General features: G+C 32.3%; 2 protein-coding genes across 2 annotated transcripts in view; one reads left to right on the top strand and one right to left on the bottom strand.

Moving 5' to 3' along the window:
- Positions 1-50: 50 nt before the first annotated feature.
- LOC127720437 (transcription factor HES-4-B-like) lies at positions 51-9,833 on the bottom strand. Its single transcript, XM_052227028.1, has 4 exons — positions 9,542-9,833; positions 7,919-8,020; positions 1,359-1,443; positions 51-1,050 (listed from the first exon to the last, which is right to left on the bottom strand). The coding sequence occupies exons 1-4, from the start codon at positions 9,608-9,610 to the stop codon at positions 215-217; spliced, it is 1,092 nt and encodes a 363-aa protein (XP_052082988.1). The 5' UTR covers positions 9,611-9,833; the 3' UTR covers positions 51-214.
- Positions 9,834-14,209: 4,376 nt separating this feature from the next.
- The window catches only part of LOC127719263 (H(+)/Cl(-) exchange transporter 6-like), a 91,341-nt gene continuing 77,584 nt past the window's right edge, over positions 14,210-27,966 (top strand). The window contains exons 1-7 of the mRNA XM_052225279.1: positions 14,210-14,332; positions 22,374-22,439; positions 23,134-23,202; positions 24,372-24,437; positions 25,624-25,690; positions 27,186-27,292; positions 27,613-27,739. Coding sequence (XP_052081239.1) covers positions 14,210-14,332; positions 22,374-22,439; positions 23,134-23,202; positions 24,372-24,437; positions 25,624-25,690; positions 27,186-27,292; positions 27,613-27,739 — 625 coding nt within the window. The remainder of the gene's footprint in view (positions 14,333-22,373; positions 22,440-23,133; positions 23,203-24,371; positions 24,438-25,623; positions 25,691-27,185; positions 27,293-27,612; positions 27,740-27,966) is intronic.

The raw sequence follows: 27,966 nt of genomic DNA, 5'->3' as shown, positions 1-27,966 counted from the left end.
GCAGTATCCTCAAACCTACACGACAGAGACTTGAAAGATCAATCACTAGATTAATTAAGAGAAATATGTTAAATAATCTTTATAAATAGATATAACATAAAGTATCACAGATGATAGTTGTATATTATGATAATAAATAATAAGCACCATTTATAACTTCAGCACATTGCGTGGTTTCGCGTTTGTTAATTTTACTAAAATCGAAAAAATGCATTTACCATGGTCGCCACATTTCATCATTTTCCAAACCAGGATTGTCTTGTTGGGCTGTACCGTTGTCATTTTGTAGTTCAACATTAGAATGCAACGGTCTGTTTGAATTGGTGTGACAGTTGCTTGAAGTTGCAGGTGTCATAACGCACGTGCTTGACAATGATGACGTCATAGGAAAATATGCAACAGAATTGGAAATGATAGATTCAGACGGTAACGGTTTAAAAGCGGAAGTAAACGTAAGATTTGTATTTATTCCCTGTGTTGATAAGGATGAATTTGGAAGCATCAAAATTTGTCCGTTATTAGTTGCCGGAAATATCTGTCCAGCTTTCTCTGTAATCATTGGCTTTAATTCGTAATTAGAGGAATTGTTTTGTACAATTAGTGGAAAGCCTTGACTAGCACTCGGTATTTGAAAAGGTTGACAGATTGCGGGAACAAGCACGTATGTTGATGGTTCCTTCTGACAAACAACAGCCAGTTGTCCATTTGAATTGACAGGTCTTTGCACTATTTGTACACTAGTATTTTGGATTTGATTAGAACTATTAGAGACTTGTGGTAAGCATTTTGGTTGAATAATAGCATTATTGCTTGTCAGAATATGCATCTGCTCTGCAATTTTCGAATCTTTAGTTTCGGATTTTGTCGTCAGATCGATTGCATGTTCTGTTTTCATTTGGCTAATTTTGAAATCGATTTGGCTTTGAAGTGAGGTTTTTAATTCTGGAGGAATATTATTTTCTCTGCAGAAATTTTGGATTTCGTCCATGCATTTTCTGTACCCAGCTAAGTATGACTGCTGCTGAGTATCTGTATCGTCTTTATGACCACCTGAAAGCAGAAAAAAAAAATAAACGTTCAAATTAATACTAGTGGTCCAATAGGTTATATATGAATGGTATATAGTACATTGCAGTTTTTTATTGTTTTTAATCTGCTTTTAAGTTTTGGTGTTTCTTAGTCATATTTCAGACGTTTAAGTGCATGCTTTTTTTGTTTCCGCGAATAAACACGTGCATGACTTGTTTTCTTCTATCAGTAGACAGGAGTGAGCAAGGATGTCAACAATGATTCTGTAAACGGAAGTTTAAAGCGTAAAATTTATTCACAATGATTTAAATTGAACATGTAAAAAGTACCTTGTAAACTTGTTTTTGTCTTTTTTACAAATTCTACTGTCATTTCAAGTATGTCAGCTTTTTCAAGTTTCGCAGGTCGGCCCACCTGGAACAAAAAAACATAAAATTAATGAGAAATATTTATTAAAATCATGTTTCTATATAGAAATATCATTTGAAGTTATATACAAAGAGATATACATGTTAGTGTTTATCACAAATGCGGCTCTTTCAACCAACATTCGTAATCAATCTCATGACTCGTAGGTTGGTTGAAGGAACCATATATTTTAAAATTGAGATGCATTACGTATGTTGGTTGAAGGAGCCGTATTTTTAAAAATTAAAATGTATTACGTATGTTGGTTGAACGAGTCGTATCTTTTAAATTGAGATCCATTACGTTGGTTGAAGGAACCTCATTTTTTAAAATTATCACTTAAGAAAAAAAAACAATAACAAATCTAAAAATACGGAAGACAATCGGGATGAAACTATATTTTGATTCCAGATTTGCCTGCTTCTTAATTAATAAATTGAAAGAATAGAAGTCGATAATATACTATCTGATATTTGGTACTTTTATCACAAACTAAATGTGCATCGGACGTCGTGTTGGCTATGTTTGACACGGGGTGGCGGTATAGAACGTCACATACGGGGTGTTGGCTATGTTTGACACGGGGTGGCGGTGTAGAACGCCAAATTCGGGGTGTTGGCTATGTTTGACACGGGGTGGCGGTGTAGAACGCCACATGCGGGGTGTTGGCTATGTTTGACACAGGGTGGTGGTGTAGAACGCCACATGCGGGGTGTTGGCTATGTTTGACACGGGGTGGCGGTGTAGAACGCCACATGCGGGGTGTTGGCTATGTTTGACACGGGGTGACGGTGTAGAACGCCACATGCGGGGTGTTGGCTATGTTTGACACGGGTTAGCGGTGTAGAACGCCACATGAGGGGGTGGCTATGTTTGACACGGGGTGGCGGTGTAGAACGCCACATGCGGGGTGTTGGTTATGTTTGACACGGGGTGGCGGTGTAGAACGCCACATGAAGGGGGTTGGCTATGTTTGACACGGGGTGGCGGTGTAGAACGCCACATGAGGAGGGTGGCTATGTTTGACACGGGGTGGCGGTGTAGAACGTCACATGCGGGGTGTTGGCTATTTTTGACACGGGGTGGCGCTTTTGAAGCGGACAAAAAGCGATCAAAGTAAGTAAAAGTATCAACATTTCTTTTTTGAGAATTGTTCGAACCAAAACATGTATTGCACGGAATGAACCGACCATAATCTATTTTCAGCAATCAGAAGCAGACGTTTCCAGTGCTCCGTTTTCTCAAACAACGCTCCCAGATTTTGAGACTCCATATGCAAGTTTCACTTTTTGCGATTTTTTCCCCGTATGATTCATATAGAAATGAATTATCATAGAAATTATCCAAATGCCAGCTTGTTAGTTAAAATTTATAGGTTTTAAAGTTAGTATGTTATCGAAATGTAATGTGTCGCTCGGGGTGTTAATTTAATGTGTCTCAAGGGGTAGAGGCATTTATTAATTTATTTATTAAGCTATAAGTTTTAACTAACAAGCTGGCATTTGGCTAAATTCTATAATAGGAATTCATTTCTACAAATAATCATACGGTGAAATATCGCTAAAAGTGTTTTTTTTTATCCTGATACTTGCATATGAAGTCTCAAAATCTGCAACACGGAAAACTGGGGAGAGTTGTTTGAGAAAACGGAGCTATGGAAACGTCTGCTTCTGCTTGATGAATATAGATTGTGATTCGGTTCATTCCGTGCAATACATGATTTGGTGCTAACAATTCTCAAAAAAGAAATTTTGACACATTTACTTACCTTGATCGCTTTATCTCTGCTTCAAAACCGCCACCTCGTGTCAAACATAGCCAACACCCCGCATGTGGCGTTCTACAGGGTGTCATATTCGTCGAGTTTTTTCTGATTTCACCAATCGACTGATTGTTCTGACAGAATGGCAAATAAACATCTATTTATAACAGCTTGCATGGTTTTAGCTAACTTCTTTTTTTATTAATTATTCACAGTATGTAAGGTTTACAAAAATCGTTCCTTCGGTTATTGAGGTTTTAATCAATTAATATGTATGTGCAATGATAATAATAAAAAGATTTAATATTCATGCATGCGTTTTACTCTGTTGAATTGAAATGAAGGATATTCTAATTTAAATTGCAATCCCGCCATCTTCCTACATCAGTCGGAATATTTACAAAGATAAATGAATGTAAGGTTTATTACTAGGCGATTTTAAATAGCATGTCGGAAAAAAAATAACTGTACTCATTTTAAAGTTAGATTTAACTGTCAAATTTGAAAGATCAAGTTTTCAGAAATCAAATTAAACGGAAAATTACATCGAATAAAGGAACAAATAACGAATATTTTAAAATATAAATATCTTCTTATTTGTAATAGTTTGCAATGTATAAATTATCTATATGGTCCATGAATAAACGAAACGGTCGCGAATATATTAAGAAGATTATGTTGAGTGTAAAGGGGTCAAGCAAACTCTTGTCCAAAAACGGCTCACAACTGTCATATCAATAGCGCCTTTCTTTAAATAGTTTGAAGGAAATTCATATTTTCGAAATTATATATGGTACCTTATATATATTTTGAATTTGTTAACGAGTACATACGCAGCTGTATTCTTAATTTTTTATGCATTAAATATATCATTATAAACAAGAATATATGTCCATATATATGACACCATGCCCCGCTTGCACTCTATATCTATGTTCGGTGAACTATGGAATCAGGTCAAAAGTCTAATTTGGCATATAATTTTAAAAAGTTCACATCAAAATGAACATGTGTACTATGTTTCAAGTTGATGTGACCACAACTTTATGGTAAACTAACTTAACCAAAAACGTTAACCTTATACGGGACGGACGAATTAAAAATTCATCCCTTCTTTTCACAATGCCAAATTTTGACCTGTTCTCCAATCAAGAACTTTTGCACTGATTCAGAACTCCTGAATATTGTTAAGAAAATTCTACGAAAATATTTAAGATTCTAAAACGTCAATCAACCAATCAATCATGCAATCAATCAATGTCACATTAGGATGTACATTAATGAACAAACGGCCAAAATTGGAACCGGGTGTATTCACTTTTCAACTGTCGCAATAAGGAAGGAATTCGTCTGCCCATTGTATATACACAACTATTACGGGGGTGTTAAACGACCTTGACCACCCATACCCATCCTTCGGTCGGTATTGCACACAACCTTATCTCCAATCTATGATTTTGAAGGTTTCATGGCTGTTTGAGTACCCTTTAACTAGTTTAACTCCACCACATGTTCGTGCTGGTTCCAAGGAAGAAACCTCACCAGTCGGTGTTTGTCTTAATCCTCCAAAGAAAATGATTTTGTCGCTGCTGGTAAATCTTACAGGTAATTTTAAGCTTGATATATAAAAGCATATAATACAGTGGTTGCTGTGTTGCTGTATAGCATATGTTTTCCGTTAGTTGTTTTGTACATAAATTAGAACGCTGGTTTTCTTGTTTGAATTGATTTACACAGTATTATGCCGGGTCCTTTTAATAGCTAACTTGTTTTTGCTCATTGATAAAGGCCGTTCGGTGACCTATAGTTGCTAATATCTACGTCATTTAAACTCTTTGGATAGTTGTCTTATTGGCATTCATACCACATCCCCTTATTTTTTTTATGGCATAGCGATGTGTCTATAGTTAATATGCAGTAGATTTCAAGTTTACCGCTAAATGTCGTGTATCGTTTAATTGTCTCAAATAAACCATAACATTTCCTTTTATTCGTATTTATAAAAAAAAATGTCTAGAAAAATATTTCAATCGAGTGAAACGAGAAATTGCCACGGATTCAATACACCGTTGTTTTACCTTATCGAACACCACGATACATCAGACACGCATGCTTGAGAAGTTAAAACAAAATTCGGAAGTATCATTGATTGTAAGGTCTAAGATCAAAAACGTTAAAGTATACCTTAGTTTACCTGGCAGGTATTGTACATCAAAGTAAAGTCAAAAGTGCATCTCCTCTAGGATATATCAGTATTATTTACAAAAAACGTGGTTTTAATTTATTTTGGTATATACTTACAGACGAAGGTATGGCGAGATAGATGCAATCATGAACTGGTTCAACCACTTTATATTCAATTAAGTATTTTTTGTGCGAAGATAACTTTTCTATACAAAAACCAACAAACTTTGTAATACTTTCTCTTCTCTTATTGGTAAAACCGAATGCACCATACACATTTTTTTGATACGTACAATTTAGTTAACATGTAACATACATATCCTATTCCATCATAAACGCTTAAGCCTCAGAATAAGAAATGCGTTGTTGAAGTCCAACTTTTTTTTCTCATATAAGGTTATAATATAGTAATTTTAATAAAGTCATTGGAGTAGACTAAAATGGGGGAGGGGGAACGACAAACAACAAAGACCAACCTTTTCTATAGTCTAATAACCAGTGTTCTCTTTCGTTTCCATTTTTTATTTTCAATATTTTTTAGGCCAAAAAGAGGAGCAATTTTTTCTTATTTCCCCCCTTGCCCCTCCCTCCTTTGCTCCTACGGTCCTGGTAGAGTTTCCTCCGTATATAACAGGGTTCTTATAGAAACATTGTAGTCAGATAGACTGTGCAGTCAAAGTTATGACCAATTCAGAACATAGTCTACTTATAATAGGTTTTTGAAGAACCCACTACAAAGTACACACCCAGACAGCCCGACAAGCATAACTTCTCTCAATTTTCATAAATGTAGCTAATTTCGTCTCGACAAACGATGTTACCATTGAAAATGTCATTTTAGATTAAAAAAAAATGAGAGTAGACAGTTGAAAAAAGTTCTTGTTTAACAAAGGAAGTCATTTTAAAACTTCTAAAACGTATAAGGTACTTAAACTAATCAACTGTGTAATGATAGCGCGGATTATTCTTGTCGTCTGATCGTAAATCACCTTTTCCTGCATTAAAATTTTTTCGTGCCTTATCATGAAACTATTTGTTATTTGTCTGTACTTCATTATACAAATACAAAGAAATTATTCATGTAAGTACATTTACATACTAATATCTTTATTTCGCAGCAACATGTACAACAAAAGTTTGAGGCGGCGCGTTCTGTGATGTGTCCATAAATAACCATAGACCCCACATTCCGACGTTCGTGTGTCATTCGGACGTCTCTCTTATGTGACAAGACTTAATTTGTATAAGCTTTATAAACCAATATCATTAAATGCGCAGGTACAAAATGAATAACATGCACGCACATGCTTTACAATCTAATTTATGATCGGGTATAACACCTATATTTATTTCAATTTGTGTCGTAAAATATGAATTCGATTTTTCTTCTTAACTCAACGTGTCAATTGAAAAGGAACACTAAACGGACATGAATGCATTTTCAATCTTTTAAGATATCTTAATGATTTAATTTCTCTTAACTTATATATTTAAGATTTTTTTACAATTCTTTTAAAACGCAACCTTGAACGTTTTTACAGGCAGTTCAATAAAAGTATAAATGTGTTTTCCTTGTCTGTAAAAGACATAATCTTACTAGTAATGTCGATAAATGCACCTGGTGACAATAAAATCTCAAATCTTATGATGAATGTATACTTGGTGTAATGCCTTAAATACTTCTCTTTGAAGTTTTTTGTTTAATTTTAAAGTTATTCTCGATAAAGTTGTCAAACCATACATAAATTTTTTAAGGTAATTTCATACGTTTTAACTTGATTAATGCCGTGTTTAAGTATTTTTTTTTCTTAAGTGTTATATGTATAAACTTTTTTCTTTTTTTCCCCTTTTCGCGTTGTAGATAATTTGAATAACAGCAAATATACATTTTAAAAATCTATAATGTTAAAAGGTGTATACAAAGAGTGATTTCGTAAACACTTTAATTTGATAGAATTCGTCGGTAGTACACACATTGCATATCGGTTATATCCCACATCAAGGAAGTCTGAGAGAAAATGTGAACTAATATCCAGTGTTTGTGCCGAATTAGTGAATGACTAATGATGCTGATGTTTTTTTGTTCAAATCTGAACGGTTATCGAAAAAAGACAAGACACGGACTAGAATTGAACCAACGAATCCATTCAGTTCACAAAATCACCATGTTGAATCAAAGTCGTGAATACGAATTTGAAAAGTGTTTCACGCAAAGTGTTACTACCTTCGTAATTCTCTAAACCGGGGAGTTTTAAATTTTCATCGTTTTTATTTAAAAAAATTTTTTGGAGGGAGGGCCTATTGATATAAAAGTAAATGGTAAAATATATCCATATATGTATATGCGAAAACTACGAAAGGGAGTTCTAGAAATAAGTTATTGTTTTCAATTCCGCATAAAAACCATAAGCAGTTACATGTAGTAGCTTAAGTCTGAAATCAAAATTTTGTGTCTCTGGAATATACGTATAAAGATGATAGCTCATTGCACATTCTCCCTTCATATATATATACAGTTAACAAGTATATGCATACCTTATATTTATCTTTATCTAGCTGAGCTATGAGAGTTTGAAGTTGATTTAAGCATTCGTTTATTCTCTCTCGTCTACGCTTCTCAATCAGAGGTTTATTGACCTGAAATGCAAAGATGTCAAGCTTAGTCCTATTGTTTTTTTGTTTGTTTGTTTTATATTTTAACTTCATTACTTGTGTCATAGTTAAAACACACCATACTGTATAGGAGCGAGATAGAATTGATCCTAAATGATGCGTATGAAAACTTGTTACGTGCATGGGTTGAATTTAAACAGCAAAAGAAATGCCAAAAATCAGAGAGGTCCTGAACAGAAATTACAAAATCTGGCCAAGACCACCGCTGCCTAAGGAAATTGAAAAGTAACTTTGAGTTTCAAAACTTATTTGCAACAGTAAAATCAGATGAAAATCATTCCTTACATGAACCAATCAAATAGGAATATCTGAACATTCATAGATCTATCAATGCAAGGGCCGTGTAGCTTTTACTTTTAGTACTAGAGGACCATTGCGTCGTTTCATGATAAATTTACGGTGATAAGATTTGTGTCGTTTAAAGTAAAAAAAAATAATAAATATTAATATTTGGTTTATTTTGGTCTTCATACAAAAAGTTGAACAACTGAAAATGGCCTATCTGGGTTTCCGTGTTTAAAAAGGAAAAAAAATCAAAATCAAATATAACACGGAAGATTAAAATAAAAAGTACTTGTACTTCCACGTGCGATATAATATCATATTAAAAATCTTTTTTTAAACAGTGATTCAACTACAGGTGTTGTTAGAAAAAAAAATGATTTTACCTTAAGAAAGTTTTAACACGGAAACAATGGATGTATATGTACAATTTTCAAATTTTTGATAAATTACACATTGGAAATTACAGAATTTTTCAATAGATCCTTAGTTTTGTGGCGTGTCTTAAATTCATCAATGTCAAAATGTTAACGGTTATACAAAGTGACATTATTGTACCTAATTACATGAATTATATTTCCTTTTATGAATTACCATTCCCTAGTATCGAAAACAAAATAGGTATACAAATATTTTCTCCGGCCATTCATTTAAGTTATGACAGTACAAAGAAATTCAACATTTTTTTGACAATTGTTACGTTGAGAGGAATTAAAAATCATTAGTAAAAAAATATGAAAGACTAAAAAAATTAACAAAACGGGCGAATAAAGGAAGATTTGTAAAAAAAATACTCTTAAAGTTTTTTTTAAAACAGAATTCTGAACTTCTTTTACCCTTTTCGTATCCATGATAAATAATGGTTTGCGCTGCGGACATCCGTCGGATACAAATGAAATCTAGAGTTACACTTGAGGTAGTCGACTTATAGTAGGCCTAAATGTGCTTGGCAGTAATATATAGTATATATGTATGTATATATATGTGTAGTACAATGGCACTTAATATTTATCACTATCAACATCTTTTCAGAACATTGTTTACGTAATGTGACACTTTTCATTTTTTAAATTAATGAATTTGAAATACCAATAAATTTTAACAGATACTACTTAATATACATTTTCATATCTTTTTGTATCAATTAATATTCATATATATATATACATATTTTAAAATTTCGTTGAATAATTAAAGACTTACTCTTTTCTTTGGTCGGTCTGGTGTCGACCCCTCTGAAATTTTACGTTTATCCTCATCTGTTGGTGCCATTTGAAATCAACACAACAAAACAAGTTTTCAATGCAAACTTTTATTTCTTACATGCGTGTACGTTTACATATATTAAAGGTAAGTAAAATTATGTGATTAAATCCTGGCACGCGAATAATGTATTACGTGGATAATCGGAGAAAAGAAAATTTTGATATACACGACTGGGTCACGAGTCCAAATAAAATCTGACAGTTATATTGACCAATCACTGAAAGGGTCGCGTGCAAGCCCGGTCCTGATATAAGAAAACAGTCGTTTCGGAAAGTGGAAAATCACGTCATTTACTAAGATGCCCGAGGATATTCGATGAATAAGTTCTTTGACATGTTATTTCTTGGTCAGATTTATCAATATCGTAAAGGAAGTTTTTTATTACATAGATCTTTCTAGATAAGGTTTGATTTAAAGTCGGATAAAGTCAACAAGTAATTGTTATACACATAAAATAGCTATACATGTAATTTTGCTTACGGGATGTCAAAATGTAACAAAAAGAATTTTGTGTAATTTCACGTCTCGAGATTTCAATCAAGAAATCCCATTTAAACTTTAATGATATATATATAATACGCTTTAAATTGAGTGTGGCCTATGTTTAATATGAATTTGGGAATAGTTCCAAAGAAACTAGATCTTTTCATCCGACTTAAAAATAAACTATCAGTCTTTTCTTCTTTAGAAATATTAGTCATTTCCTTATTTTTTACAGTTTCATATAACATATCAATTATTTACGGGTGCATGTATTATGACGTATTATGAAAATGCATATTTTTAATACTGAAATAGATATCATACCGGAAATTTTACGGATATGGTTACCAATATATATATATAAAAAATCATGTGAAATTACTGGTTATCATTTTCAAATATTTGTATAGAAATACTTTTGTAACCAAAAAAATCCTTGCTATATCACACACAAAAAAACCAAAATTTTCAAGATTTCAAGATAAATAAAAAAAAAAGAGTGAATTCGTATATATTAAACTTGAAGTCTCAAGTAACAGGTCCTCGGTGTCAAACGCTGACAAAAAAAGAGTTTTTATTGAGCAAATATTAGTTTAAATAATAGGTAGATGTTTGGTTTCTTGCTCTACTAAAATATTATGTCTGAAGAACTTGACATTTGACGACAGAAAGCCTGCATTTGACCCGTGTAATAATCATTAAACTGTCAAAGGGCCGATAATATGTCATACTGACTTCTGATAAATATTCATTTACAAAATCGGCATAATAAGAACGCTATTATAAACTTTACAAACACTTATAAGTTCATTAAAACATGATGGGTCAAGAATAAATGTTGTGAAAATTTGTGCGTTGAATACAAACCAATACGTTAAGACACGATATTTGGAAAATGCATGTTGAATTTATTGAAGAAAATATTTTAAGTTTCATATTTGTTTGAAGTTGAATAAATTACTTATTTTATGTGTCTAAAAACTGTATTCAGTCAGCCAACAGTTTATTCACTGTTTGCTTGCATGCATTTAAATACAGTTTTTGCATCTTGTGAGAAGTTTTCCATGTGAAATCTTAGAAAACAATATAGATGCTTGACTGAAATTTTCGTAATGATATTTCGGAATTACAATTTTGTATTGTAATTGGTAAGTTTAACAGACACGCAAGGACATATATTGAACAGAATAATTTCTTTATTTGAAAAAAGGGGGAGATATTAACGTAGCAAATATAGTGTAACAAATTTTTGCATGGAGTTTTCCAATATATATAGCCAGACAACAGAGATTGGTGCATTGTGATGAGACTTGTCTTTTGTTGGATACTCTATATATGAAAATAAAACTTCATTAATTGTGTGCGTCGGGGGCACTTTTCTGAATACACCTTCACCAGGAACGTCTAAATCCAAAAAGCCAGGGATGTATAAATACCTGTATGTTTTCTCTAGATGACTTTTGGATACTTTTGTCGTTAGGTTGATGTCACATCGACATTTACCTCCAATTTTATTTTAGACAAATACCTAACGGTAGATGTGGTATTCAAGTATTGCTACTTGGATTTTTTAAAAACCGTTGCAAATAAAACATTAGTTTGACTTTGGACTGTGTATTGCCACTGGACGTTAAGCAACCAACAATCAATCAATCAATCAATTAATCGGACTGTGTAAACAAAATTGCAGTTATGTCATTTCCAAATGTTTACATTCAAACTCTGTCACGTGTTGGCGAGAGAGTGGTGACGCTCTCTTTATTTTCCATAATGCAATATGTGACGCCTCTTTTAAAGGGTTGTCGTACTTTGTTGTTGTATATAGAAATAAGGAGATGTAATATGATTGCCAATGAGACACCTATCCACCGGAGTTTCTAATGACGTGGATATAAGCAATTGTAACTCACTCTTGTTCCAAGCCGGTAGTACAGAAATCCGCCATTTACAACCAATACCTATTATATTATGCATGTTGTGATTTTTATTTGGTTTAGAGGAAACAATGATATATCAACGAGTTAAGTGTTGTATAGAAGTGATAAAAAAAATGCAATTGCTGAAGTTTTAAGTGAAACTTTTAAAAAGAATCAACGATTGCCACTGATATTAACTCACAATGGAGGAGAGATTTAATATATTTTATGAAGCTTAATTTTAAATGCAGACGTAGACTCGCTACTATCTTAATATGATATGTATATATATCTTATTATATTCTATACCATAAAACCGCAGACATTTCTTATTAAAACCAAGGAAAGGCATTTTTCATTATATATACCAACAAAGGTATATGACCATTAAAACTATGTACATAAGTCATGTGTTATATCAGTTATAGCCATTCTATAAATCCCATTTCTTTCATTAGAATATTAAATCTATCAGAATATATGTGAGGTGATATTTTCCCAAAAGATTAAAATTCAGATTGGGTGAACTCGTGTCAGACATAAAACTGAAGTCCGCTTTATCTAAATTTACTTATGGGAAAAGTAAATACTAGACATTTAAGCGAGATTGTAAGTTTGAATTCTTGCCAACACAAATAGCTTACAGGCCAGATATACACAATTTATAAATCTGTTTTATGATACACAATTGGGTATGCTTTACTTAGATTTATTTCAGAGGTCACTGCTTGGGACAACAGCTGGCCAGTTCAGATAAATATTTATATGTATCACTTAAAATTTATACCTATGTTAAAGGTATACAATTATACCTTATAACATATCCTTTTTTTTCTCAAGATAACCTACTTTGTCTGTAAACTTTACCAAATACAGAAAATGCTACGTATACTAAATGATCGCAGAGGTTGTGGATGGGGGTTTACAGAATAGAGAATAATAGTCAAAACATATATAGAATAGAGAAAAATGGACCTCAAAAATGAATAATAGAGAATAACGAGGTGCTAATATATATATAAAGAATAGAGAATAATGGGCAAAAAGTGTAACAATTAGAGAAAAGGGAGCTAAAAAAATTAAGAATACAGAAATAAAGGACCCCCAATCAGACCCTCATAGTAAGGTTTTAAAATCTGAAAATATCATAATAAAAAAAACATTTGTTTGACAATTAAAACACGTAGTGTAAGACCTATCCGAAAAAAGCTAGACATTATATTGATTTAATATTTTAAGAATTAAAAATATTTTTCAGGTACGTAACCTGTCGATGCTTTTGGAAATTTTGTGACACTAAATTATATTTTAGTGTTTTTTTTATACACAGAAAGCAAACAACTATCGGTCATATTTTTCAATTCCATATCAACATTTTCAAAAATTGACCGAATCTAAAACTTTGTGTTGTACAGAACTTGTGATGAAGACTTGAAGAAACATCAGAATATGTATTTTAAAGTGCTGTTTTGTTTGTTAGAAGAGGATCATTTTTCAATTGTTTCAAAAATATGACCGACAGTCGTTCGATTCCTTGTATGAAAAAGAACAATAAATTATAATTTCGACAAAAGAACGCGCGATAACCTTGCCCTGATCCCAGATTCATGACAGGTTGTTACTTGAAGTCCGACTAAAACAAGTTTATTTATTTAACATTCAGGATTGCTAACGGAAAGTCTCCATTTTGCATCGGGCATTATTGCATGTATATACTGAAGGATATTTATTATCTGAAACATAATTGATTGATTATTGTATTTCATATTTGTAATTGCATATATTTTTCCCTCATTACGACTGGAGATCAAGATGTTGAGACAGCAACGGTAACACAAGCCTACAGTACATGCATGGCCAGTGCCTAGTAACAAATCAAGCTACATAAATATAATTCAACTGTAACAAATTAGGCTACATAAATATAATTCAACTGTAACAAATTAGGCTACATAAATATAATTCAATTGTAACAAATTAGGCTACATAAAAATAATTCAACTGTAAAAAAAGAGGCGAAGGATACCAAAGGAAAATTCAAACTCATAAGTCGAAAATAAAGTAACAACGCCATTGCAAAAAAAGAAAAGGACCAACAGTAAAAAAACAATATGCAAAACACAACATAGAAAACTAAAGACTGAGCAACACGAACCCCACTAAAACCCGGGGGTGATCTAAAGTGTGAAGCGATTTTTGACAAAAGATGAGATGTACCAAGAAAAAAGAAACAATACTTCAGAAAGACAAGCATGAGAATGCTTACAATCTGCGTCGAGTTCAGCTTCCAGTAGATTTCTGGGCTATATTAAATGAATATAGACCAACTGTAAAGCCATTTTTAACAAAGAACTGCACCAGTAACAAAGGAACAACAATTCAGGGAGACAGGGAAATCCCAAAACCTACCATGAGTTCAGCGCCGGGTATAGGTAACTAGGCTGTATAAAAATATAAACCATATGTAAAGTTATTTTTGACAAAACTGAACTAAGCATATCTGTACCAGAGGGCCATCGGTGACTATGCGATATAAGCTGTTCTTCTGCAGGAATCACTAGCTTGTCAACATTGGGTTGTGAGTTCAAACTCCAACCGAAACAGGTGTGCCCCTCTCCGATCTTGCAGATGGTTGTAAATGAAAGAGAGCAAGTAAGATAGGATCAGCTGTTAAACTTCTTAATCTGCCGCCACCAAATGAGATTCAAAGATTCCTAAATGATTACAGGGTGCACTACATTTCATATGTAATCTTCCCAGTACTGCAAAGTACGGAAGCGTTTAAAAGATAATTTTTAAACTCGAAATTTCAAGATTTCAAAAGTCAAAATTTCGAGATTTGAATAGTTAAAAGTTTGACTTTGAAAAACAAGGTTTAATGTCAATTTTATTTTTATTATATCCTTATTTCCCTTCCGTATATATAGCTAAGTGATGCAAAACAGGAGAAAACTTTTTAACAACGTAAAAGTTTTTTAATTGCCCACGGAACACTTCAGGGTATCGAATACTGAAAAGTGACTGCACTGCTTTAACCCATCAAACAACAAATTTTATAATACTGTGTAGTTTTTTTTTCAAATATGTAGCAAATAAAATCAAGTATGACAAGAATGTCCCTAAGGTGATACCCACGGATTTTTGTTAAGTTGCGTCGGTCATTGACCTGCCAATTTATATAGTAAAGGTTGACTGTCCGTACTTTACAACCCCAGAAACTTCCCTATCGACTTAAGTTCTCAAGCGTTTTTTTTTTTTTCTTGTGAAATATTCATCATTTTGACTAGATCTGTTATTTATGCAATAAAAATTTGCTTGTTATACAATGTACAAAAATGAATATAAAATAAAAAATCAGTAAAGGAAAAAAAAACACTTAATTCTTTAATAATGACATAATAGATTACAAAAACACAATTAAAAACAAAACAAAAAATAAATTATCCCGTATCAAAGAATGCCCGCAGTTACTGGTCATATAGCTCTTTTAAAACGTTTCAGCGTTTGTATCTGTATCCCTGGCTTTCACATGTTTAGGTTTTAGCGTACCCGAAGAAGTTTAATCAAGAGTAGCGCTTCGGACGCACGAAATTTATCAAATGTTTATTTCATTTACTGCAGTAAAACCTGTTATGAAATCAAGGCAATCTACACTTTTTTTTTATATATGTGACTGTACGTCACGATAGATTTCATACGAAGAAGTCGTAAACACAGCACAGGAAGACATCATATTGTACAACTCGCAGGTGAAAAATGTTAATAGTTCAATGCAACAAATTTTAGGTTAGTTTCCACACTATAATAGAATGATGAATTGATTTATAAACTTTCATTTTTTTTTTATAATTTTCAGATCTAAATAAAGAAGGAAACAAAGAAAAGTCACGCATTGATGTCAAATCAAACTGGTCGAAAATTAGACCATTAGATCACAGGAATTTAGAACCAATATGGATTTTAATTCGTTACAATTCAAAAAATAAATTTCTCATTGACTGAAAGGATGATTTTGAAAATGAAAGTTCTGGCCTGGTTATAACTGAAAAAAACTTCTTTCCAACACTGGATGAAAATGAATGTTTTGTCCAACAAAATGCAGAACAAAGCAGGAAATAGTTGTGTACGAGAGTGGAAATAAATTTCGAGGACTGAAAAAGCCGTATACTAGCAAACGGTGAAAATGAATATTCAATCAGCAAGAAAGTATCCTGCCTCGCCCCCTCTACACACACACAAACACACAATCAAATCTTGTTATTTCATCTCTCTTTTGTTTAATTATCGTCAAACAACACAAAAAATGTCACTGTCCTTTCGCATAAAGGTTCTAATGAATAGATTGAATCTAGAATGTATTTTTAATTACAAACAGGTTACATCGACAACATGAGGGAGGTAAGGTACTACGATGTATCAATACAATTAACTATATCCCACCCAACATGTGGCAAGATGAAAAAATGTTTTTTTCGACGGGTATTTCCAGGTATTTTTTCTAGTAATCAGTTCAGGACTCCTTAATTTTGTGAATGTTGAGTTCTATATATTATAAACATATACATGCGTGATGCGTCCTGAATGCAGTCGGCGCGTTCAAAGGACCTTTAAGCTTCAATGTTTTTTAAATTTGGATTTTACACTGTATCAGTGTCAACAGTTATATTTCTTCATTTGCTGATATTGCATCAGAATTTTGGTTAGCATTAATTTTATTTATATTTTATTCACAAATAGTTAAAAAGCAGAAAAATTGAGGCAATTTTTTAAAGGGTTTTAGCACTAAATTTTTCAAAAAATTCTGAAAGCAAAAGTTACGTATCAAAGTGGTAGGTGAACATACTGCAAAATTCTATATGACTGGGATGGTATGAAACTCTCGGATTCCACAATTATACTAGTGCACAAGACCTAATTTTTAAGGTAAAGCTTTGGTTATTTTCCAGTGTAGCTTCCTTTTCCCGCAATGACGTTTAGGTAACGCATGCTATCGGTTCTTTGATATGGTATCTATAGATATCTTGAATACTGTTTCATATTTTCGATAAGCAAAATTCAACAACAAAAAATTGTGAATTTAGTCACGTATACTTAACTTTTTCAACAATAGTGTTCTTAGAAATGACAAATGATGCTGTTTTATTTTCAGAGTAATGTAAAATTTCGCGCTCTGCAAAACGTAAAAAATAGTTGTTAATTGGGGGAAAAATAGGGGAATAAATGCATTCACATTTACCCCTAAAGAATTTGACAACGTTTTTAAGTATTTGCAAATTTAAACATTTTAAGAATTATGTTGAAACTTATGTCTACTTTCATTGTTTACACGCTTCATGTGTATACGGTATGATGTTGGCATGGATTTTAAAAATGCTTTCTGAATACGGATTATTTGGTGGGCAATCGAATCAGAACACAAAGCTCTGACTCCGAATTTAACGTATTAATGTAGCTTAACAAATATGGATTACAGTTAAGAATGTTGTTGATGTTTTAAATCTAAAAGCAACATTAAGTCTAAGTCTCATTAGTGTAATCAAAATCATTTGAATGGTTCCTAGTTTCAAGTTGTTTTTTTTTCAATTTATTGTACTTGTCAGTAAAAATACGTAGAGACAATGTATAAAGTCAACCGATCTTTATCGTCATATACTTGTTGGAAAGTCCTGTGTAGTACTAAACATACCCACCAACTCTAACATGACCGGTGCCACACGTGGAGTTGGAGACCCTGTATATTTAATACAGGGGTTAGTAGCCTAGGCTTGGTTTGTTTTAATACACAGTTAGTAGTGGTGTTACGTCCCTTTATAAAAACAACACGGCGTTGAGGAAAAATCTAAAACGTTTCGACGGGATAACAGATGAATACACTGATGATGAACGATTGGAAAATGCAGAAAACACATTAAAAGCATACAAGTTGGTATTGTTGGCATTTGTTTTTGTATATACCAATGGAAATAGGTTCTTTAGATTGAAGACTTGATCACTTTGATAGGCCACGAGTGTAATGCCACATGTTAAGATAGTCGGTAAGATAAATTCGATATACAGCGTGCTAGTGACTTAATACGATAAACATGGGGTAGGTAAATTCCATATTCGCTCTCACATCATATGGAATTTACTTACCCCCATATATATATCGTATTTGGTCACTAGCATACTGGGTAACTAATATACTGTGTCATGTTTTAAATCATATGCCTCGTGTTGGGAAGCTACGCTCTCTGTACATCAAAACTACCCTACGGTACTTTCTAAAGGTCTTGTCGCAAATGTTGATTTCAGTCCTTATTTAACATACACTCTTTTTTAAGTGGCAGTCTAAATTCCCTACTTTCAAACCGGTATACAAACTTTGCTAAACCGTCCTATGGTATTTATTGTGAAATAATGAATATGTATGAAATATTTGCCACTAGACACAAAACAAACATTAACTTAGCAGTCATACATTATAAAAAGAAGGTGAAAGATACTAAGGGGTATTCAAAACCTAAAAGTCGAACAAAAACAGAAAAAAAGTGATTTATGTCCTGTAATTCATTCTATATACTTCTTCTGTGATTTGCTATCATTACGCAGCCTATTAAAGGACGCAATGATAATCTGATATAGAATGAGCTAACTAGTTTTTTTTTAATTCAGAATCTTTAATTTGTTTGGGTTTTTTTTATTATTTGTTTGTTTGTTTGTTTGTTTTGTTTTGTTTTTTTATTATTATGTTTTGTTATTTTTTTTTTATGGGGGGAGGCGTCCTCGACTTATGATATTATAAAATGATGGCACTAAGATCCAACTTAAAATCATAAAAGCTGTATATCTGGTACCATCACTATCCAACGCTATAGTGACCAATATATTTTGATTACCATCAACAAGAAAGATAGGTATTCTTAGAAATTTTAATGACCCTCCCTTCACTGAAACAAATTCATAAAACAGAACATTTTCCCCTTTAAAAATTAAGGGTATACTAAACAGTCTGGCTCGACATCTGAATCTTAAATTGAGGGTGTCACGCTTTCTGCTATAAAAAAAACTTCATGCAACAACTTTCTATAAAGCGTATAACATAAAATCACTATTGAATATAAAGCAGCATGATTGACAATCGGACAAGTATCTATCAGAGACCAAATCACGTAGAAGTTAGCAACTATAGGTCACATAACAACCTTCAACAATGATCAAAATCCATACCGCATAGCACGCAATAAAAGACCCCGAAATCACAAATGTGAAAAAATTCAAACGAAAAAAAAAGTAAATATTTCTGTTAAAATATCCTCTTTTTCAGTGGCAGTAAAATTGCTATCATTATCATTAGCTCCCAATCTTTTTTCGGTGGCAGTAACAATTGCTGTCATTATCATTAGCACCCAATCTTTTTTTCAGAATTTAAAATTGATAGACTTCTCTTCTGAGTTTGTTTGTAATACTTGCTGCTAAGCGTTAAGTAACTTACAAGCATCCATCTTGTCACGTGTAAGTGGATTGCAATTTTATTTATTTTAGCAAGCAATAATTCAGAAGAAAATAGCATTAGAAATAAGCATTGATATTCAGACGAACTGGGCATATAAATAATGTATGGTTATTGAACAACTGTAATACTTGAACAAAAGTTACATTTAAATGGCTAGTGTGTTATGCTTTTAATCAAATCAAATGTTTAATGTAAAATATATTGGACCCACTGAAGAGTTGTTGACGATCCCCAAAATATCTATTCTGAACAAAGGCATATACTGAAAAAAGTTATTGCCATAGGTATTATCAACAGTTGAAAAATGATTTTAAAATATTTAATGCGTAGTAAGTTTCTTAATTTAAACGTGCGGTGGCCGATTTCTTTTAAAACTGTACAACGAAAGACAACTCTAATAATCTAAAAATCTTTCGGTTAATTATCATTTGAATGGAGATAAAATATATCCGAAGATTACAATGTCAATAATCAACATTGTTGAGTGATTGATCGAATGGATTTTAAATGTTGTTGTCGTGGAGACGAAGAATCTCATGGTCTTGTTAACTACCCCAGTTCAAGTGATGCTGAACTAGAGAGATATGCAAATCACGTAATGTATTTGTTTATTATTGTAAAGAAACGCCCCCTTTTGAAATTTGATTGAAGTAAATATATCAAAATAAGTGTATACAGCATGTATGTTATGCCGTTTCTGCATATGGCATTATCAGACAAGAGGCTAAGAACATCATGTATGATATGCCGTTTCTGTATATGGCATTAGCAGACAAGAGGCTAAGAACATCATGTATGCTATACCGTTTCTGTATATGGCATTATCAGACAAGAGGCTAAGAACATCATGTATGCTATACCGTTTCTGTATATGGCATTATCAGACAAGAGGCTAAGAACATCATGTATGCTATACCGTTTCTGTATATGGCATTAGCAGACAAAAGGCTAAGAACATCATGTATGCTATACCGTTTCTGTATATGGCATTAGCAGACAAAAGGTTAGAAAATAATGTTATGATTATGCCTGTTTTGCTGTAGGGGAAACCCCGAGTTTTACTGGGGTATCAAAGGTATCAAACAATGGACTTCTTCCGACAAACAGTAAAACCCAGCACTTGTTAGGCTGTTCGTCATGTTAACAAACTGAGACGGTTGAAATTGGACCGTTAACTTCGATGTCTTAAGTAGAGAGAGTGCAAAATACTCAGTACGCCAAAATACACTTGCAACGGACCGTAGGTTGTCGGTTGTCAGATTACATTTCTGCCCCTAACCAGCAATTAAGAGGGTATTAGAGCAGATTATTACACCAAAAAATGCCGGAATACCAATCAACGTATACATCAATTAACTATTTCTCAAATTTTGTTAACATTTACAATTAGGAAAGACTTCCCTTTGAACCCCTATGTTGACGGAATAAGCATAGGTGTATATTTTAATAATGTCCCCCATGAAATTATGTCCACCGGACATTATTTCATAGTAAATACTATCCATGGACAATATTTACTTATTTAAATGTGTCCCGGACACAATTTCCTATGAAAATATTTCCTCAGGTATGAGAAAGTGTCCATGAACATGGACATTATTTAATACTTGAATTATGTCCAGGTGGACATTTTTTCACAGGACATTATGTCCGCCAGAACATTTTTTGATATGATTAAATTATTAAATGATATCCATTGCCTTGTTATTACTGGACGTATTTTAACCTATAATTGCGAACTTTAATACATTGTTACTTTCACAGAGAGTTGTCTTTTTGGCACTCATACTATCTGTATTTTCTTATTTATATTTTTAAATATATATACATGTATAATGATTTAAATTCAAATAAGTAACAATTGCTGTTCAGTATTATTTTCCTTGGAGGACACAATTTATCAACAATTACTACGAAAAATTGTCCTGTGTAGGTGGACCATATTTCATAACTGTTGCTGTAAAATGCTGTCCACTTAGGGGACAAAATTTCATGGCAATGGGCAATATTTAATACCAAAATTCTATATTTTCTTTTGCCTTCTTCTCATAATAACTATAGTAAAGTTCTTCACATTTTATTTTATACTTTACACACTTCCTTCTTATTGTCATTAGCTGGGTATTTCTTCTCTATATTCACTTTCATCCATTATTTGTTTACATTTGTATAGTAATCAATTTCTAATCAATCATTCAGATTTTATTAAAATTCAAGTATAATAAAACATTTTAATGATCTTTGTTTTACTTCCCTTGGAGGACACAATTTAATAGCAACTACTATGAAAACTTGTCCTGTGGGTGGAAACTATTTCATAACTGTTGCAGTAAGAATCTGTCCACTTAAGGGCAACATTTCATGGCAATGGACATTATTTGATACCAAAATTCTATGAAAAACTGTCCAGGTGGACACTTTTTCACAGGACACTATTATGTCTTACATAGGCAGATATGAAGTTTCATGTACATATACATTTTTATATTTAAATTGACCATTGATTAAGAATTAAGAAACTATTACGAACTCGTGAAGCTTTTGAGTCGTCTCTTTCAACCATATATAGTAAAGAATAGTTTATTTAAAAAGTTTACGGATTAATGTATTTTAGGTGTTATTGTCCAAAGTCTAGTCGTTTTAACTTTTATAATTAATGTATAGAGTTTTATACTGGAAGTGTCTCATAAATCAGATTTTTATTGCTGGATATTGATTATTGTACATGTTGTTGCATGTGCAAATATTACAAATTGTGTATATGTTCTATGCCATTCAATATGTGACACTTTGATTAATAAATAAATTATTATTATTGTAGTAGTTTTTATCATTAATTACAAGAAATTTCATTCGTTCATCCAAACATTTTCAGGAAGAGAGTGGTCATGTGATCAGTAGGTTTCATAATAGCGGGGAACTGCCTCGAAAAGATTATGAGGTAGGATATTTTAGATATGTATACTGAATATTTAGGCGTTATTGTCCAAAGTCTATTTAAGGAATGACTGTAATATTTTTTCTGTCTATGAAGAAATAACATCAAAAATGTGGTGCACACTGAATAACCCGCGTAGCGGGTTATTTTAAAGTGTGCACCACATTTTTTATGTTATTTCGAATAGACAGAAAAAATATTACAGTCATTTCTTATAATTTAATTCTAAATTCCATTTTAACCGTAGTAAACCATGGAAAAACGTTGATGACGTCACGGTCAACAATTTTTTGTGGTCTTCGTTTTTAACACTTTTTTAATCTATATAATAAGACTGAAGACAAGATCAGGTTTGAGAAACATTTCCTAAGTCAGACTAATAATTAGTGATTAGAGTTTAACTGTTGATATTAAGATTGTGGACTTACTATACAGACTTTCACTCTTTTTTCACAAAAAATTATTTTCAAATAAAGTTTCTATGACAGAGCAATATATATTAATTTTTCATAAATGTTTAAATGAATAAAGCTCTTCCTAAATTACAATTACTTTTAAAATGTTCTTTGCCGTTTTTCTCCACTACTATTGCAAAGTTTGTAAACTTAAGTTCAACCTGAGTTAAGCTTGAAGTATCTGTATCTACAAATCATCCAAATAATTTTTACTTGAAAACGGCGATATCTCTCTTTTTTAGAGTTTGAATTATGACAACTGTTATAATGAGCCTTTTGTGGAATACTGTGATAGTTTACGCGACAAACAGGTAAGGTTCTGTACCAAAACTTAGAGGACTAATACATGCTTACATGAAATGGAATAAAAAGTAAGTTGGTTACATGTATAAAATACGACATATAGATTTGTAAGAACCTCAAAATGCACAAGCGAAGGTGTGATACAGAAACTTTGGAAATTCTAAAACTCAATTACTCGTACCTACACAGAAAATTGATAAGTAAAAGAGAAATGAAAATGAAGCTAAACAAAGAATCACAAACCAAAACCAAAATGCATGTTTCACCGTTATCCCAAATATACATCTGATGAAAATTTAAAATGTAAATAATAATTCAAAAATAAGCATTTTTGATGTGGTTCTTAAGTGTTTCTCGTTTCTCGTTCTTTATATAGATTAGACCGTTGGTTTTCCTGTTTGAATTAATTTAGCTTGCTGTTCGGTGTGAGCCAAGGCTCCGTGTTGAAGGCCGTATTTTGACCTATAATTGTTTACTTTTTACACATTGTGACTTGGATGGAGAGTTGTCTCATTGGCACTCATACCACATCTTCTTATTTCTATTCTATGAGAGACCTTTACGGTCAATATTCTGGAACAATGTTTGTTAAAACCCGAAAGTTGGTAAACGCTAAACACGCAATTGAGCAACGCACACATGTAGTCCTAGGTTTTTCAAGATTGTATCTCTCGTGCTCATTTCAAAGCATTAGATTAAAAAAAAATCAAGAAGCTGTGGAATGATTGCCATTACTACAACTATCTACAAACAATCAAAGGACATGGATGGTGATGTAAAACAAAATATTGGAAAGTGATATGGCCATCAGCTATTATATGTTAATAGATATTTAGCACTATTTAAATTGTATTAGATATACAACCAACAATATGTATATGTTTAAAGCAGAATGCTTGTATATTAGAAACATGGATATACCAAGAGTAATGGTCTTTGCAAGAACACAGAAAGCTTTAAGACACATTGATCTTTTTCTAAAGTTTGAGTTTGATTATTTTTTAGAGTTCATATATACTCCAATATTACCGTAATATTTTTAAATACAAATAGCGTTATTTACACAAATATTGAACAATGAATTACAATTTACTCTGTGCCAACATAGCAACTTTATGCAAATTAACCTTGAATTTGTAGGATGTTAACGCATATATGTTTCTGTTTACGTTTCTAGTCAGCGAGGAAAGTAGAGTTTATAAAATGGGTAGTCACGTTACTTGTTGGAGTATTCACAGGACTTGTAAGTTTGATTAAGTGTGCATATGTTATTTGTGATTTGACAAGTCCATGTAAATACGTTGTTAGTCTAAGACAATTACATGAACTCCCATACAATTTTAAAGTACGTTGTGTGGATATGTTAAATATCTCCAGTATGTAGTACGAAACAAAATTCTTAGAGACCAATGATTGAAAATGAGCTCTAAACCCAAATGTAATACTAATCCTAGTATTAGAGTAAGGCTACAGTAGTTTATCGATGTTAAGTCTCATAAATCGATTAAGGATGTTCGCTACTCTGTTTCAAAATAACAAGCTTTTTAAAAGACTGTTATAAATTGATTACATGTAATAAATGGAACTAAAAAAGCAGAAATAATTGAAGGGTCCGTGTCCTCGTTTTCGAGATAATAGCCATTGAAAATTTGGCGGGAAATGATTCTCTCTAGATTTTTCGTACATTAAACATTGGCACCTTTTGTCTATTAAAAACTATGAAAAAATAACAAGAATTTTATAGTATTTTCAAATATGGCTTTTTAAACTATATGTAATAAAATTATGAAAAGAAAAGTAGGGGTTAGTGGGCAATATTTTTAATGGCGCTTCATTGATAAAACCAGAGGATTCCGAATATCTGACAAAAGTCAAAAACAATAGGAGCGAACATCCTTAAGAGGACAAATCTAGGTAATAAGCACAAAATGAGGGGATCGAATAAACTCCAAAAGGAGCGAGGCAGGGTGATTTGACATGGTAAGCGTCTCCTGCTATACATGCATCACATGAGCACCATTAGGGAGCTACCATTTGATTTTTATAGGAGGGCTAGGGTGAAATTTGAAAAAAAGGCAGGACTTGAGTTTTGAGTAAAAAAAAAGGCAGGATGACATTTTATGTAAAAAAAGTCAGGATAAACTAATTAAAAAAAAGGCAGGACCGAATAGAGTGAAAAATAAAAAGGCAGAACAGAGATTACAACTATAAAAAAAAATGCAGGACAACATTTTTCATTCTAGCCCCCCTCCCCCTAAAAATCAAATGGTAGCTCCCTTAAAGCAGTGTAGGTATAACCATCTCCTGTTGTGATGCTTATGGTCAATGCAAAGTTTACAGTAAACGCAAATACGTTATGTAGCCACACAATTTTGTGTTCCTGAATGTAAACACATATTTATATTTTATTTGACATATTTATGTTTTAGGTTGCACTTTTTATCGATTACGTTGTAAAACTTTTGACAAAGTGGAAATATAACTCAGTAGAAGGCTGTATCCTTTTACATAAATTTGTACTGTTATAGACAGTAGATTTGCACTTGGTCTTCTTTGACAATGAGGTGTAATAAAATATCTCAGTTCCATCTTGCCATGTTAATGGTTGATTTGGTTGTTGGTTTCCATTAATTTGTCAATTAAAATAGTTTTTAATTTTCAATTTACGATTCCAATTCGGCGGAATTTTAACTTGAAGAACGCACCTATTGCATTGATGGTTAATTTGTTGTTCTGATCATGCATGAACTATTTTCTACTGGACATAATGCAACAATACCAATCAACCAATTACCGATATGAAATGCTTTAAGAATGTACCTTATGTTATGATTTAAAAATGTACCCAGTGAAATGCTATATGAATGTACCTAGTGAAATGCTATAAGAATGTACCTAGTGAAATGCTATACGAATATACCTAGTGAAATGCTATAAGAATGTACCTAGTGAAGTGCTATAAGAATGGACCTTGTGTGTAATGATATAAGAGTGTATCTACTGAAATGCTATAAGAATGTACCTAGTGAAAGGCTATGAGAATGTACCTAGAGAAATGCTATGAGAATGACCCTAATGAATGCTATAAGCATGAACCTGATTTGATGATATAAGATTGTACCTAATGAAATGATTTAAGAATGTACCTAGTGTATATTACCAGAAAGAACCTAGTGAAATGCTATAAGAATGATTATAACAGCCCCCGAAATGACAAAATGTAAAACAATTCAACGAAAAAAAACAACAATGGCATGATTTATGAACAACACAATAAACGAAAAACAAATATAATTTACAGTGACCAACGACAACCACTGAAATACTGCTCCTTGTAATGTCTTGTTTGATTTTAATCCGAAGCATTGTGTTAATGATTTCATTGAAGAGAATTGTTATTTGACGAAAAAGATTGTCTGGTAGCTAAAATCTAAGTCAATCATTTTTATTGTTACCCCATTGTTCATGTTTTATATGTTTTTTAAAACAGGAAAGAAAAAAAAGAAGCAATCAAATCGTAGAAAAAAGTAAATCTCCGATATGTAACGAAGTTTAGAAACCCAAAGCCATTCAAGTCGACATAAGTATTATTAAAAATCATTGACTGATATAATAAAATAACATATACTTACTCGAGAGAACGAGTAACAAGAGTACACTGTAATTTTGTGGAACCTTAATCACATTACGAGTTTCCAAAGGTAATTTTAAATTCATTGTATATGGTATATACAGATGTATGATAAAAGTACTGTAGCATATAAACCGCTTTCTTTGTATATTCACCTATCTCTCATTGTTTTAAGTGAAAACAAATGAAAAATAAGGGACGGCTTTTAAAATAGAAAAATATTTTTTTTTGGCGGAATAAACGTAATAAATAAATTCGCCTCTCTCCGCTCGTTGAAAGGGTCATACCCCTCTAATTTCAAATCCTTGATGCGCACCTGAATAACATATTTCATTAATTTGAATTTCCTTACAAACACAGCTATATACAAATGTATGGACGATGGCTGTCTTGTTGTTTCTTTTCTTTGGTTGCTTCTGTTTAATGTTGGATTTTGTATAATAGCTTCTTCATTAGTTATCATTGAGGTGAGTTCACACAGGTTTCTTTTCACTCATTTGTTACACATGCAAATGTTTCGTAACTGTAAATTTTATTATCAGTATTAAAGATGTGAGAAATATTGACTTGATAAGCACCATTTATACCTTTTTTTTAATTAGATAATCTATTTTGTAAAGTTTTTTAAATATTTTTTATTAAACAAAGTACTATATATATTTATTTGCATCGCATCTGCATTCATGTTTTAATTAAAAGATGGGCTAGTTTGTTTATTTTTCAATGTCTTTAAATCAGGTAGAAGTTATATGATGCTGTACCGTTTTCTTTTGGTTGGTTTTTTCAGCCAGTTGCAGCTGGTTCAGGAATACCAGAAATAAAATGTTATTTAAATGGTGTGAAGATTCCAAACGTTGGCAGGCTTAGAACATTGGTTTCGAAAGCAATCGGTGTACTGTTTAGTGTAGCTGGAGGTAAGTTAGTAGATGTTTATCGAGGACGAAATCCGTGTTGCTAGGGGGAAGTTTATTGTTGGCTATATCTGGATTACAACAAAAGAATCTATATAAAATTAATATTCAAGGGAATTCAAAATCGTTAACCTTCTATAGTTTGTCTTTTACATATATGCACATCAATCTATTCTGGTTTTCAAATTTTTCGTTAAAAAAAACCTAAAGGGAAAAACGCTTTTCCGCTT

Source organism: Mytilus californianus, unplaced genomic scaffold, assembly GCF_021869535.1.
Source record: "Mytilus californianus isolate M0D057914Y unplaced genomic scaffold, xbMytCali1.0.p SCAF_11, whole genome shotgun sequence".
In the NCBI taxonomy this organism is placed as follows: domain Eukaryota; kingdom Metazoa; phylum Mollusca; class Bivalvia; order Mytilida; family Mytilidae; genus Mytilus; species Mytilus californianus.
Note: the sequence above shows the minus strand (reverse complement) of the source record. Positions and strands in the feature narration are given on the sequence as shown.